Here is a 14,617-nt window from a genome sequence, read left to right as displayed (position 1 = left end):
TGTTAACACTCGTCTGATTTTTTTTCCGGAAAAAAAAAAACTCGTCTGATTTAAAATAATCATTTAACTGTGAAAATTAGATATAAAAAAGTATTTCAGATTGGGGCATTTTGGAGAAATCTCAAAATATTAGGGTGGTAAAATTATTTTAGAAGTTTATGGGGCAAAATGCATATAGTTATAGTGACCGATTGGTTTTCCGATCTCCATTTCGTCATCCATCACAGCATCGCTCGCCCCAACATAGGCTCTTGAAGCTTCCATTATAGGTACATCTCTTTCTTTCATGCTATTCATCTGTAGGCTTTGAAATATTGCCTTTTAATTTTTTTGGTTCTTGATTGGTAAAAAATTGATGAATTTTTATTTGCTGTCGGGTTGAAGAAAGTTTTATATGAATTGGAGAAAAGATTTACATTTGTGAGAAACGCAAATACTGGGATGAATGATTTTTGAGTTTCTAATGCTCACCCGATTCATTTCCTGGAAATTTATCTTGCCGTGATTAGATTCAGTTTTAAATTGTGAAAATTCTGCTATTCATCAGTCTTACCAGGGGATTATCATGAATGTACCTCAAGAATTTTCAGGAAGTGGTTTCATGATTTGAACTGCTAAAAATTCTATTGGGTCGATATTTCTATCTACATATATGTTTGATCGGAGAGAGCTACCTACTGCTTTGATCAGCATTTTCTGGTCTGCCTGGGGGGGTGTGTGAGGGTGGGGGGGGGGGGGGGGTGGGGGGGTGGGATTTTATATGAAGTTCATCAGTGGTCTGTACTGGGATTATGCTTTTAGTTCTGGTGTTGATGACGCACCACAGCCAAATTATTTAAAGTTTATTTTGATTTACAGGAGACAAGTTCCCATGTCTCTTAGATTGATAATGTATTTACTGACATGTTCTGATGCTGAAGAAGCGTACTTAATACTAGATATGCAAATTCTTTCACCTGGTAAATTCTTAAAAGAAATTTGGGTCAAATTATGCCAAGTTCATGTTTGAAAATGCATTACACAGATGTTTTTGTTGAGGAAACTATCCACTACTGGTGCGTAGTTTTTGTTGACTTACAAGGTATTGCAAGATCACTTTGGATCTTTGATCTCGCTTCTTGTTGTCACACTCATTACAGTGGCCCTTATCTATCAGCCTAAGAAGAATAGATTGCCTTGGATGCCAAACCATTTTGATTATATCTTTCTTTGGAAAATTGGTATGTGGATTAAAGGTATCTTTTACTTGTGCATATCTATATCTATAATCCAAAAATAAGGCTTTCATGAAATATTTGATGGTTCTGGTTGTTTCCATATCTGGCTAATGGGAAAGTGATCACTGCATGAAAGGAACTTGTATGATCATATTATTCGATTATTTTTTATACAACCAAGCTTTTTCTTATTTTAAATGTTGGCTGTATGGAAATTTGTCATTTCTTGTTACTGAATGAGTTTTAAGGGTACCAAGGTGTGTAAGGTAGGGAAATATTTGGCAATTTAATTTACAAACACTTGTCTCTGCATGATGGACATAGGTCAACTAGTCTAGCAGGGCCCTGAGTGTGTCTCATAATGGCTTCAAGGAAGGAGATGGAACAAGATCATCTGGCCGAGTCCCTCGATGATCTCTTCACCAGTGTCTCTAATATGATCAAAGGCGAGCTTCAGGTAATAGCTTGGCGAGACGCTTTGTTGGTTTAATAAAATGTAAAGGAGTGAATGAGTTCATGGAGAAGTGCTACATGATGATATGTATACATATACGTCATTCAGAGGTGGTTCTTGCGCGGGGCAGTCACTCCATCCAGTTCAAGAAATGATCATATTTCACTGTGTAATTTTTTTCAAAACTGCCAGTAACTTTTCTTCTTCCAACTAAATCCAATCGATCCATCTCGCCTGTTCAGTTGCTCCTCTCCCAAATTATTGGGTCAGCCCTTAGGTTAGTGAGTTTGAAATCAATGCCAAACGATGCTTATTCCCTTTGTTCTAGATAAAGATTTTTTGAGGAAATTCTGGCAATGTTCTGAGATGATGCTAGTTATATGCATAACTTCTTGATGGTTTCTTGTTCTTATTTCGTCGAACCTTTTTCCAATGCTCTTGTTGCTATGTGTGGCTCTCATCCAGTGAGCTGAAACTTTTCATATGTCTCAGGGAACAAACGACATACTCGAACTTTTGGAGAAAATGAATATAAGGGTCGCGGAAGAATACACAGGCTTTGGCGATGTGGCTTCTGGTTTAAGAGTATACGTGGAGCAACTGAAGTCCAAAAGCAACGGCTTTGACGAATATGTTCAACAGATCGATTCGATAGAGCAACAAGTCACCGAGTTTGAAGCTGTAGTTTCCACGCTTGATAAATACGTTTCTTTGTTAGAAACAAAGCTGAAATCTATCTACCAGATTCCACCTTCATAGATTTTGTTCATTCTTTCAAAATGACGATCTCATCATCATTTTTTTTAATGAAATTCTGTGAAAGTACTTATTTTAGATACATGCGCAGCAATAATGTCACATGAGACGTGTCTCTTTTATATGTTATCAAATACATTAAATATATTGTGACTTTTAAAATCATAAAGTTTTGTGGATTAATCGCAAGAATTTAGAAGTTATGGGCTATGTCAAAATGAAAAACGAAATTGGATGAGTTAGATTGAAAATTTTATAATTTTTTTTTTTATTTTATTTGGACGGATTGGCTACACTGGCTCCATTGTATCAGCCCAAATAATCAATCATTTCATTGCGCGCTGGAAACACAATAAAATTATTTTCAGCTCTTGTTGCATGCAGCAATGACAGTCTAATTTCTGATATGTTGCGAAAAATACTTAGCATATAATATATATTAATTAAAATGGGCTAATTTTTGTTCATAAATTTACGAAAAAATTAAATCGTTTTGTCTCTGCAAAATTAAACATAGTCGGTGTCATGCCATGGTTGTTTTTGCACTGATTTCAAGAAGTTAACAACTGGAAAGTAGAGTTCGTCCACGGGTCCTTATTAGCTCCTTAAGCTAGACCAACAATTAAATTTTAATGCAAAGTTCTGAAAGAATAAATAAAGTGACGAGTAACTCAATGAAAATAATAATAATTCCACTTGCCCACGTTATTGAAGCTCTTCATTTGATGCGCATGTTTTTTTCTAATGCCTTTTTTATTTCCAAACCTAGCTACTAATTCCTTTACTATATTTCCTGATAACGACAAGGATAATGACGAAGAAATCTACTGTTGCTATTTTTTAGTATGTACTGGATAAACTTTTGACATGATATAAACCATACTACCCGAAACATGTGTGACAGGCTCACCCGAGAAAATATTGATATAAAAAATCAAACTCATAATCATTGGACAAATGCTCGTCACACGGGTTTAGGCCTTCACTTTAACTTATATTCAAACCTGTGAGGATCGAATCTCTCTGACTTGAAGCTTTCCTCCATATTTGACTGTGCTTAACTGCATGTCTTTTTATTAAATGGTTTTTCCACTCATACACGGAGATTTAAATACTATATTAATAGAGTTACAGCTCATATAGCATATGAATATTCACTCAATTATCGAGTTACTATTTATCGCATGAGAAATAAAAAAAAAGATAATTAGTCAGATGAATCTAGCACATGGGTATGTTTTAGAAATTTATAATCTGCACCATACAGTGCCATATATATATATATATATATCTGTGTGTGTGTATATATATATATATATATATATATATATATATCTGTGTGTGTGTGTATATATATATATATATATATATATATATATATATATATATATATATGTATGTATGATTTGCAGAATCCTAACTTCGGAATGAGGAGTGAAGATAAGTTTGCCGTGAATCGGTCAATATTACAATCTTTTGTATTTTTTTAACACTGTCACTAATTATATATTAGACCTTTTAGTTTTCCAAAGTTGTGTCTGTGCCAAAAAATGAAAATAAAATGCAGTTATTTGCCTCCTGTCGGGAACCCTACTTTTTGACTCAGCTGCAAATTTGAACTCTATAAAACCCCATAATATTCCATATGCTAACTACATATCATCTTCCTTCAATAATATATATATATATATATATATATATATATATACATATATGAAACGATATGTAGCAACCTACATATCATCTTCCTTCAATAATATATATATATATACATATATGAAACGATATGTAGCAACCTTCAAATGGGGTCTCGAAGCTGTCCAAGATTACTGCTAACTTTTATCTTCATTGTGCTTGCATGCGAATACTCCATCGCAAAAGGTAAAGTTATCGATATTATATATATCCAAGAAGATTCAAGATTCATTTTCTGTAACTACATGTCCATTTCCATGATAAAAAATTATTATCACAAGTTAATCAACTGGCTTACTTTGTATATATGTAGGGAGATATACGATTCATTCTCTCAAGAAATCTGCAAAGGAATTATCAACAGGAAACGATCATGCAAAGGGCGGAGCAGCAAAAAGTGCCAGAGCTGCCGCTGATTTTAGCTCTAGAAATCAGAAGGTGGTTCTTGTAAACTCTTACAAGTCGAAAACGACGGCTTTCCTCAGAGAAGCAGATGAAGTTGCAAATATGATGGGTAAAGACTACACGGGTTGTGATCGACCTAAAAATAACCCGCCGATCAACAATCACGAGCCGAAAGATTAATTAACGTCTGCTAGATTAAATATTTTACGTACGTGTTAATTTATGGCATAGTTTATCATCAGTCAGTTCTAGTTATAGGATTAGCTAGGCTTCACAATTTTGTTCCTCAAGTGAAGTCGTCGTTCTGATAAATCGTGTTGTACTTGTTAGCTAGAAATGTTGTACAAATATTAATACGATACAATTACCTAGATTTTTTTCTTTTTTCCTTTTGAAGCTCTTAATTCTAAGCAACCAATAATGGCTGATTTGCATTTTTTATATTCTGCCAGTAATTAGGATTCTCATCCTGTCCTGTGTACCCTCACTGCTTTGCCCATTCAACCCCTACATATTCATATAATACACGGTCCGTGGCCAAATATTGGAAAAAAAATGCAATTTTAGTCATGTATATTTGCTAATTATTTTATATTTTGGTCTGTCATGCTATCAGATTTCAACCTTAATCTTGCAATTTTGATTTTGACAATCTAATGTTTTTAATCGAGAATACTGGTATGACGTCAGTGCTACTTTGAAAAAAGAACTAAAATATTGCAAATAATAATAATAATAAAACCGACAACATAGAAACCAAATCGTAAAAATGACAAACATAAAGGAGAAAAAATTACAATTTTTCCGAAAATTGAATAAAAATGTGAATGGAATAATCCCCATCCATTTTCAAAATTAGAAGTGGTGCACACATGGGTTTAAAAATAGACGTTTGAACCAACTTCTTCTCTATAATATTAGTTAAATTTAAACACCCTAGCTAAAAATAATCAATTTTTGTCCACGTTTGTGAAACTTTTTTATAATTAAAAAAACTCTTTTAATCACTCAATTTCATATTCTACATTTCTATTTCCACTAAATTTTCTCTCATATCATTTCAATTTCAAAAATTTAAAATCTTCAATCTAAAAAAAACATTTCATTCTCTATTTTATGTGTCACACACATCGTTTCTGCCATGACTCACAAGTCAGTAATTAATTGGAAACTCTAAGAATTGTTTCGTTTGCCTATTAATTAAAATAATTAATCAAGTTGTATATTAATGACCGGATATTAAAACCAATATATATATATATATATATATATATATATATATATATATATATATATATATATATATATATAAAACTTAACTTGCTTACCCACGTAAGTGCTCAGATGTCCTTTTAATTAGCTTATCGGGTCTAATTAAAAAATTATTGTTAATTAAGATCCTTTTAGCTTACTTTCTCAATATAATGTGTTGTAATATATTATTCAAATTTAAAAGATACAAAATCGTTTAATATGCTCAAAAAATTAATTCTATATTAGTGCCAAAAATAACATATCTTCAACATATAAACAAATACAACGCCTTTATTTTCTGAAAATTTACTGTAAACATATGTTTAACTAATTCATGTATCATAAATCTATCTGCTAAAGAGAGTATTTTAGGAAGCATTTCTTAGATTTTAGTTGAGTAGAAGTGCTATGAATGACATCTTCTGCTTCAACTTCTGCAATTTTTAACTAAAAGCTATTACTACTTCTGCAATTTTTAACTAAAAGCTATGAGTAAGAGACATGTTTTTTTTTTCTACTTCTGCTTTTTATAAATATATTTTGGAGATTTTGTAAAATACTAAATTTTATTTATATATCGAATTTTAAATGTTTCGAATGGAACACTTAAAATTTCAATAATATTTTATACAATCATTTACTGTTTTGCATTTATACAAAAATTTCATGTGTATTTTTATTAATCTTATATAAATCTTCAAACATTTATGTTATAAAAATAAATTACTTTTGATACAAAATATTCAAATTGTAATAATAATTATATAAATCATTGTCAACTACCAAAATTTAGATAATTAAAGAGATAAATGTTGTATAAATTAAAAATTTTATTGTTATTTTACTAAAAATAAAATTTGAAAGCAATTTTTCCCCGAACATTCAAATTCTAGCTTTAGAATTTTATTTCCAAAAACTTTCTACTTTTGTTTTGCACACACTTCAAAATATCTTGAAGAATGACTTTAAAATAAGCAGAAGCTCTCCCAAACACTTACAAAATATGATAGAGATGATTATGAAGCACTATTGTTACTTATATCAATTAAAATGTAACAATTCAAAATATGTTGACCAATTTTTTTTTTTAAAAAAAGAACATGCTTTAGAAAGGGAATATTGAAAAAATCATTTTCAAAAATTCAGTCAACAAAATAACGTTGTTTGGGCACGAAGGCAAAGCTATGATAAGCTTGTATTATTATTACATGTTTTAGTGACAATAATCAAATTTTATTTTACCAACAGACAACAAGCAATTATTGTATCGATTTATTAAGCACGAAAAAGCGTGTCATTCCCTAACGCGCTTTTAGTTATTACTATTTATATATATATATATACATATATATATATGTGTGTATTGAGGCTTGATATTATTATTTTTCAATTCGACAAAAAGTTCTTTCAAGTCGTCGTCTCCTCCTGGAAATTCTAAATAAAAAGAAGATAAAAATGTTGCAGAAGATAGCCAGATATATAGATACGATCATTTGACATCGGATATTGTTCCAAAATCCTCTATCTCCATAAGCTGGGTACTTCTATTTTTTAATTTTATTTTGTCTTATGTTTATCATGTCGGGTGGAATCAGCTTAGACTTGTGCAAAATCAAGTCCAACTTTTGTGGGTGTTTCTAGGATTGGATAGTCGTTGATGAGAGATTTGAGAATTTAGTGATTCTTCCTTGCTTGATTTTGAAGAAAGTGGAAATTTCAGAGCTTTTGATGACTGTTTGTTTACTTTCTTCATACCCTATTGTGTTTATGTCGGTGTGGGGTTGATGATTTGATGTTGACTTCACTGCAGCTTGATTATAAAAATTTGTGTGTTTAACAAATAATTTGTATCTGGGCCATCTTCGTTTATTGGTTTGATTTCGATCACTGATCATATCTATTTTGTTTTGATCTTGCAGGTGATAACATATTTATTTCAGCTGCTTGAGGCTTCCCAGCACGAAAAAACAAAGCAAGGGTGGCACTTGGGTTGTACTTGTCTCTCGCAGGTTCAGAAAGCTAATTCATATTTTCCAAGATCGGGGGTCTACAGTTATTGTTTTAGGTTATTTCTGTGCCATCCTACTTGATCTTTTAAGGTTTGTGTGGTCTGATTCAGTTCTGTGGGAAAATCCTTTTGAGGGGTTTAATTAAACTGAGATTGGCGATATGGGCGCTGCTTGTTGCTGTTTGCGAGATGATTTCCATAATCCAAACAGCTCTCTTTATAGGAACTGTGTATGCCTTCGTTGCTTTGTTCAGAACTTCTTACTTGTGGTAAGCTATGGTTTTATGTTTGGAATTAGATTCTTTGACGGTAAAAATCTTTATTCAATTATATAATTCTGGTTGCTTACACTAAGCATCTCCGGTGATGGCATGCATTACATTTGTTCAGTATGATTTCCTAATTCTACAGATGTTTTTTTAATCTTCAAAATTTTAGGCCATGTTTGGTGTCATTTTCAAAACCATGATTTTGTTTTCCAGAAATAAAAGCAACATATTTACACCTTATTTTCTCAAAATATACGTTTCCGTCACAGCTCACAATTTTTTTTTTGATCTAATCATAATTTTTGGTTCAACTTCTCACCATTCCCAAAACTACTCGAGTATTATATTATATCTTAATCTAGTAAACATCGTATTAATTTATTATAAATGTACAAAGCTCAACATATTATTACATGGTGTGACTTCTATGGCAGAAAAATATTTCCTTCAGAAAGCAATACGAAATATTTATTAAATTCCTCAATATGATTTTAAAAAACCGCGTTTTTTGGACAACACGTCCAATAAAACTACATAAATGAATTCAAACATGGCATTGAGTTTTCAGCTAGATCTCGTGGTTATACAAACTTGCTACGAACTACTCTTACACATAGGAGGTAGATCTAAAAAATTTAGAGTGGTGAAATATATATTTTTTACATATATGCTAGATATAAATATGTATGCTCATAAGAAACTTTAAGAGTGAGATAGCATGAAGGCCTCTGACGCTCTGCCAATGCTTCTGAAATTGGGTTAGGTGTCTCCCCTTTCTCTGTAAAGGAAACATTCTGCATGAAGCTTCGACTGTTTGACTAAATCACTTCCTGCATAGGCTACTGAAATTTACTAAATGTCATTAGTCTTATCTTGATAAAACTTTACTTATGCAGTATGCCTCACTGTTTCATAGAGGAGATGAACATACTATACCTTCATCCACTCAGGCGACTGGCTCTTTAAGTTCTGTGGCATCGCTTGATAACTCTTTAGCTGATATTTATCGTTCTCCTCCAAGACCTTTACCATATGACGCAGATCCAAGATACTTCCGGTTGCAGCGTGATGGACTAGTCTCCCGAAGGGAAAAAGGCTCGAGCCATTCGCATGATCAGGAAACCGAACCACTAAGAACAAGTGAAGTTGATGAAGAGGCCGAGTCCATGAGTAAAAAGAATAAATGGAATGAATTTACATGTGAAGATGGATCAAAGGACTATAATTCAAAATTATCACTGAAGCTCTCAACAGGCAAAACAACAAGTGGATTTGCTCATATTTATACTACTTCAGATGATGAAGATGTCTGTCCAACATGTCTTGAAGGTAGGCAGTAAAGCTACTTCTTGCATTTTCTCCCTGCAATTACTGATAGAATCATGTTCGTCTTGCGAAAAATATTTACTGTGGCATCATCACTCAGGAAGAATAACGAAATAACATTACCGGAGGTAGAATTTTAGGATGCTCCAACTCGGTGAATGGTGTCAATATGTGAATTGTCTTTACCTATTCTTAATTTTGCTTGTTTAAACGTACTAGGATTAGGTAACATTAGTGACGATGTTGTGATTTTAAATATGGAACTTGAACAATCATGGATTCCTCTGCAGAGCTCAAAATATTTTGCTCATGTTGGGTTGAGTTTGTTTTTTATGTTACATGTTAAACTCACGTATGTCTTATTGTGAGTTTTTGTTTTTCTTATTTTTTATGCATCCTCTTGTGCAGAATATACAAAAGAGAACCCAAAGATAATGACAAGTTGTTCTCACCATTTTCATCTTGGCTGTATATATGAGTGGATGGAAAGAAGTGACAACTGCCCAGTTTGTGGCACGGTAAAGTCTGAACATTATCACGTCGTTAATGTTACTATTTTCTGCTTTGTGTGCTTAGTGAGTTAGTTCTGCACAGCGCCACAGCCCTTGAATTTTTCCTCTTTACCATAGACTTTAAAGGATGTAAGATCGGTTCTCTTAATCAAAGTTTATGCACAGTTTGTTAAACTGTAGCGAGTTAGTTCACTTTTTTGATTGATATTGAACAAATGTGTTCTTGAATGGACATGTTTAATTTCTTCAGCTGATCTTGTTTAACCAGTAGAAAGGATCGTACTGGTTCCCATTTGTTAAGATTGAGACTTGGATCTAATTCAATATATGCAACGTCCATGGACTTAATCCATCCGATGTGAGATATCTCACGCTCGAGAATGATTCAACTCTATTGCTCCACTTTTCTATGTGCATTTCTTGTGTTGAAGAAAATACAGAGTAGAGAAAAACTTGAGATCCTTTCTAACGCTGGTGCTTGAAATTTCATAATATTTTCTGAAATTAGATGGATATTTTTCAGATTATCAAGCACATTCATATGATTTGTTAGCCAGCTTAGGTTTAGGAGACGTTTCATACCATATTTATCTGAAGATAATTTCAGCTATATGAAAGCAAAATGATTGTATTTTAAATTAAAAATGATTAATATAGTTTGAGCACTCTGAGAATTATGTTGTGAATAATGCTTATTCATGGTCGAATCATGTAAAAATATCGCATTGTGTTGCGTGCTATATCCACCTGTATTTCTAGTACATCAAATTCAATAGGGAGAAAATACAGCTACCATTAAGTTGAATCATGCATGTCTCATTTAACTAGAGTTTTGCTACGTTATGTACGTCTGGTATTTAGTAAGTTGAACAGCAAAATCTTTTTGCTCGACTTCTCACCATCAAGATTTCGTTTTAATTCTGGATATTTTCCTCTGGTTTCCTAGGTAATGGCATTTGATGAGTCGCCGTAGAGTATCCCAGAAGTTCTTCTCGTGGATGCAACGACACCAACACCATCAAAGAAAGAAAAAAAACTCGGTAAAGTTGTTGTAAATAAACCTTATACAAGAGTTATCTTTGTATTCATGAGCATAACGTTGACAATTATTTGCATTTGAATGTTCTTCCACTTACGTTTCTTATATTATTCAAGATATTAGCTTAAGCTTTCATACGAAGACGAACAAGTGTCGAATGAATCTAAAACAAAAATGACTTCTGAGGCTACGCTTGTTTCGTGCGGCTATATCTGTTTTGTGAGAACAGAGATGCGCGATGCAACCGTGATGGGGTGTGGGCGAAGTTGGTCATCGGCGGGAGTGTTTTCCTTTATTTTCATTATTCTTAAATGCTCGAATTTGAAGTTTGGCTCGAATCACGATCTTGTCATTTAAATATGAAATGAAATGTCACATATGGTATTTAACCTGAAATAAAAGATTTTGATATCTACAAAATGGAAACCGCCCAAATCGAATTGATGCACACCTGTAGCACAATATATTTATCTTGAAACGACCAAGTTTATTCATAACATACAATTACGACATACGGATTTGAACCCGACAATCACACTTGACAAACACTACGATGAGGTACTCGAAATGATAACTACATGAAATTTTATTATTGAATTCTCGTTAATTAACAGAAAGCATAGATCAGCCATCGGCAAGACGAACCCGTTTTCGCCTTCAAAAAAACTAGGAGCTTTCCTTTGCAGCCAATTGAAATAGCTTGAGGAAGGCCTCCGGCGGTTGGCCGCCACTCACCTGGTGCTTGCCGTTTATCTATCAAGAATATTGACTAGATTAGCGTTTTTTTTTAACATTCAAAATCAACACTATATGCTTAAACGTGACTCACAACAAAATGTGGAACACCGCTTATATGGGACGAGTAGCGTTTCAAATCTTCATTAACCTTTAAGAAAAAAAAAATTGCATGGGTCCTTTGCATACGCTTCGGTGTGGAAAAAAGAGCACAACAAAATGGGATAGTTTTCTCGTTCGGAAATACTACCTCCTTGATTCCATTGTTGGGATCTTCAAGAAACTCGGCTGCTCCTTCAACTCCAACCTTTTTAGCAGACTCTACGAGAAAGTCCCTGCAGATGAAGAAAAAAACATAATCATGCTAATTTCCAAAGGATAAAACAAAGATTAAAGATTATTTAGACCCACAATATCATTTTCTAAAGAGATTCTAACAAAACAAAACCACTAGCAATTCTACTCACCTGTCGCCAATGTACTTTCCACGTGTGAAATAGCCACTGCCAAGTTCCTCTGCGAGTTTATGTTGTTTATCAAGCCCTTGTTGTCCAGCAAAATACAGTACCCTATGGCTATCGAAAGAATTTCCCCTGTGCATCCAGAAAATTGTCAGAAACAACTCTGTACAAAAGACCACCTTTTTACTCAAAAGCGTTGCCTACTCGAGTAATGAAAACCGACAAACAAGATGAAGTGGCTAGATTCTGAACTCTGAAACAACGGAAACTGTAGCCCCATTCGACCAGATACTTGAAGCCAAAATCAAGAGTTTAATTTTTTTTTTCCTCAGGTTTTAAAATTTCTACGACATCCAAGTTCATGGCTTTACGTGAAATATTGATGGACTATCGCACAAATTAAAAAATCGAGTTATATGGTTGATTAGCATCAACTATAGTTTTTCTAAAAAGGACAGAGACTCGATCATATACAAATCATCTCTGCTAACACTTATAGTGGGCGTCACACTTAGTCGAGAATATGAGCACACAGGAAAAACACTGAATGGGTAAGTCGCCAATCCCTGGACGAGAGAAGCTAAGGGAGCGCCGTTAAAACGGATATCAACACATCAAATTAACTCCATCGATTTATGAGCAACTTACGTAAGTCCAGACATGTCATAGTCCATTCCAAGCCCCTTGAATATCTGTCAAAACAGAAAGAAGTGAATTTTGTGATACTCATTGAGCAGAATGTGAAACGCAAAAAAAACCTCTCCTTTATACTGTATAATATAAAGGGGGTGCCTAGAAACAAAAGGAACCTCCGACATCCGAGCTTCGATCTGTTCAGCTCGAGACCCAAACTTATTGCGGTAAAATTCCTTCTTATTGACGCCTTCCTTGGGTGCAGATGGCATAAGTAAGAAGGGATGCCACTTGATCTGCAACACAGAAATTAGGACTGATTGAGTAAAAAGTAGGAAGCATACAACAAAAAGAAATTTAAAACACAACTCATTTGTACCTCAAAATTGTAGCTATCATTGGATAGACCTATAGCTTTGTCAAGATTCTTTTTCCCCACAAAGCACCATGGGCACACAGTATCGGCACTAATATCAATTTTAATAAGTTTCTTTCCGTTGTTGCTGCTACTAACTGAGGCCATGGAGATCGATCTGAAAATTTTGGAGACGCATTCAAACCACTCTTACTATAATAAAAAGGCAGATTTTACACAGCACCTTAATATTGAGAGGGGCAGCAAGCTTTAGCAACATATGTACTAGTCTAGCAAGGGGGAAAGAATTCAGTTCCATGGTTTTAGTTAAGCTTGGCATCTGATTAACAGATAACATGATAGAGTTTCATGTTTCTTAAAGATATAGCATGGTTTTTTGTTCACTACCTCATTGATTAGTGTATATTTGTTTGAAAAAATCACTTAGCAATGGACACATTTGTTCATGCCAACCGTTGTTTCCTACTTCCTATTGCACTTTTCTAATCTATTGTTCCACAATATTTGACTGAATATAACTCCACCTTAAATTTAAAAAGAAGCTAAATAATGCAAAATCAATTATCAGCATTTCCGATCCTTTTGAACTGCATCCGCGAGGTATAAAATGGCACACTTGTATGTAGTATAAACTGAGCCGAGCCACATAATTCTGGCCCAAGAAATAAAAATCAAAACTTTCTTTAAATCAGAACGAAAACCGTTAATCGTCAGATGTGCTGGGTCTTTTCTATCGATTCAATCAAAACACAAAACAAAAAGGACCCAAGAATCACAACCCTCAAAAGGGATCGGGATGCACAATTTTACGAGCGAACATCAAAAGAAAATATCTCCGTAGAACGATTTCTGAAACTGTAAAATGGTAACAAACCTGGGAATACGAGGAATTCGGAATGTATGCTGCAGGTAGCTCAAACGCATAGAATAGAACTCGATCACCTACTACGCCTGAATCTCTTTATCTACCAGAATTTTTATGTTGACTAACCTTAAAAAAACGAATATTTGACGGGGATGATTTATTTAATGGAAACAAATGAGAATTGACCCATGACCAATGACCAGACCAACCAACCATCCGATCAGTGGCGGCGTTATTCAAAATAGCGTGGAAGCTTCCTTTTCTTTACATACTATATGAAATAATTTTCATCTAGTTCAACAATCGTGGATTCACTTCGGGCTACGACGTGGCTGAGTTTTTTTTTTTAAAAAAATTGAAATTGTTCTATAAATTCAACCATAATCTTATCGTTTGAAATAATACACACATCTCTTTTTTTTTTAAAAAAAATGACACGAGAACTCATATTGAATAAATCATCGTGCTAACTCAATAGCTTGTAAACTAAACTAGCTAGATAATAACATTGGACGAGTTTTGCAACAGATTGACATGATAAAGGGGTCGGTAAGATAATCAAACCTCATAATCGTTGGCCAAACGGTCAACTACTATACGAGCTCAGATAAC

The 14,617-nt window shown here is 33.7% G+C and overlaps 3 protein-coding genes across 6 annotated transcripts; 2 read left to right on the top strand and 1 right to left on the bottom strand.

Moving 5' to 3' along the window:
* Positions 1-163: 163 nt before the first annotated feature.
* On the top strand, positions 164-2,505 carry LOC140838188 (biogenesis of lysosome-related organelles complex 1 subunit 2-like). Of its 3 annotated transcripts, XM_073204318.1 has the most exons (4): positions 235-269; positions 1,140-1,220; positions 1,542-1,674; positions 2,164-2,505. In XM_073204318.1, exons 3-4 carry the CDS (start codon positions 1,579-1,581, stop codon positions 2,428-2,430), a joined length of 363 nt encoding a protein of 120 aa, XP_073060419.1. In that variant the 5' UTR covers positions 235-269; positions 1,140-1,220; positions 1,542-1,578; the 3' UTR covers positions 2,431-2,505. The 3 variants fall into 3 exon arrangements, with proteins under 3 accessions (XP_073060418.1, XP_073060420.1, XP_073060419.1); XM_073204317.1 differs by lacking the exon at positions 1,140-1,220 and having other exon boundaries at positions 164-269; XM_073204319.1 differs by lacking the exon at positions 1,140-1,220 and having other exon boundaries at positions 232-299.
* Positions 2,506-7,164: 4,659 nt separating this feature from the next.
* Positions 7,165-11,688, top strand: LOC140838187 (E3 ubiquitin-protein ligase At3g02290-like). Of its 2 annotated transcripts, XM_073204314.1 has the most exons (6): positions 7,165-7,319; positions 7,701-7,794; positions 7,904-8,058; positions 8,955-9,387; positions 9,793-9,902; positions 10,843-11,688. In XM_073204314.1, exons 3-6 carry the CDS (start codon positions 7,951-7,953, stop codon positions 10,867-10,869), a joined length of 678 nt encoding a protein of 225 aa, XP_073060415.1. In that variant the 5' UTR covers positions 7,165-7,319; positions 7,701-7,794; positions 7,904-7,950; the 3' UTR covers positions 10,870-11,688. The 2 variants fall into 2 exon arrangements, with proteins under 2 accessions (XP_073060415.1, XP_073060417.1); XM_073204316.1 differs by having other exon boundaries at positions 7,701-8,058.
* LOC140838186 (uncharacterized) lies at positions 11,369-14,226 on the bottom strand. The gene is made up of 8 exons (XM_073204313.1): positions 14,015-14,226; positions 13,144-13,297; positions 12,941-13,060; positions 12,780-12,823; positions 12,138-12,263; positions 11,921-12,005; positions 11,765-11,821; positions 11,369-11,688 (listed from the first exon to the last, which is right to left on the bottom strand). The coding sequence occupies exons 1-8, from the start codon at positions 14,062-14,064 to the stop codon at positions 11,602-11,604; spliced, it is 723 nt and encodes a 240-aa protein (XP_073060414.1). The 5' UTR covers positions 14,065-14,226; the 3' UTR covers positions 11,369-11,601.
* Positions 14,227-14,617: the final 391 nt, after the last annotated feature.

This window comes from Primulina eburnea, chromosome 8 (genome assembly GCF_022965805.1).
Source record: "Primulina eburnea isolate SZY01 chromosome 8, ASM2296580v1, whole genome shotgun sequence".
Lineage (NCBI taxonomy): Eukaryota > Viridiplantae > Streptophyta > Magnoliopsida > Lamiales > Gesneriaceae > Primulina > Primulina eburnea.
The sequence above is the reverse complement of the archived record's forward strand: the minus strand, read 5'-3'. Positions and strand labels throughout refer to the sequence as shown.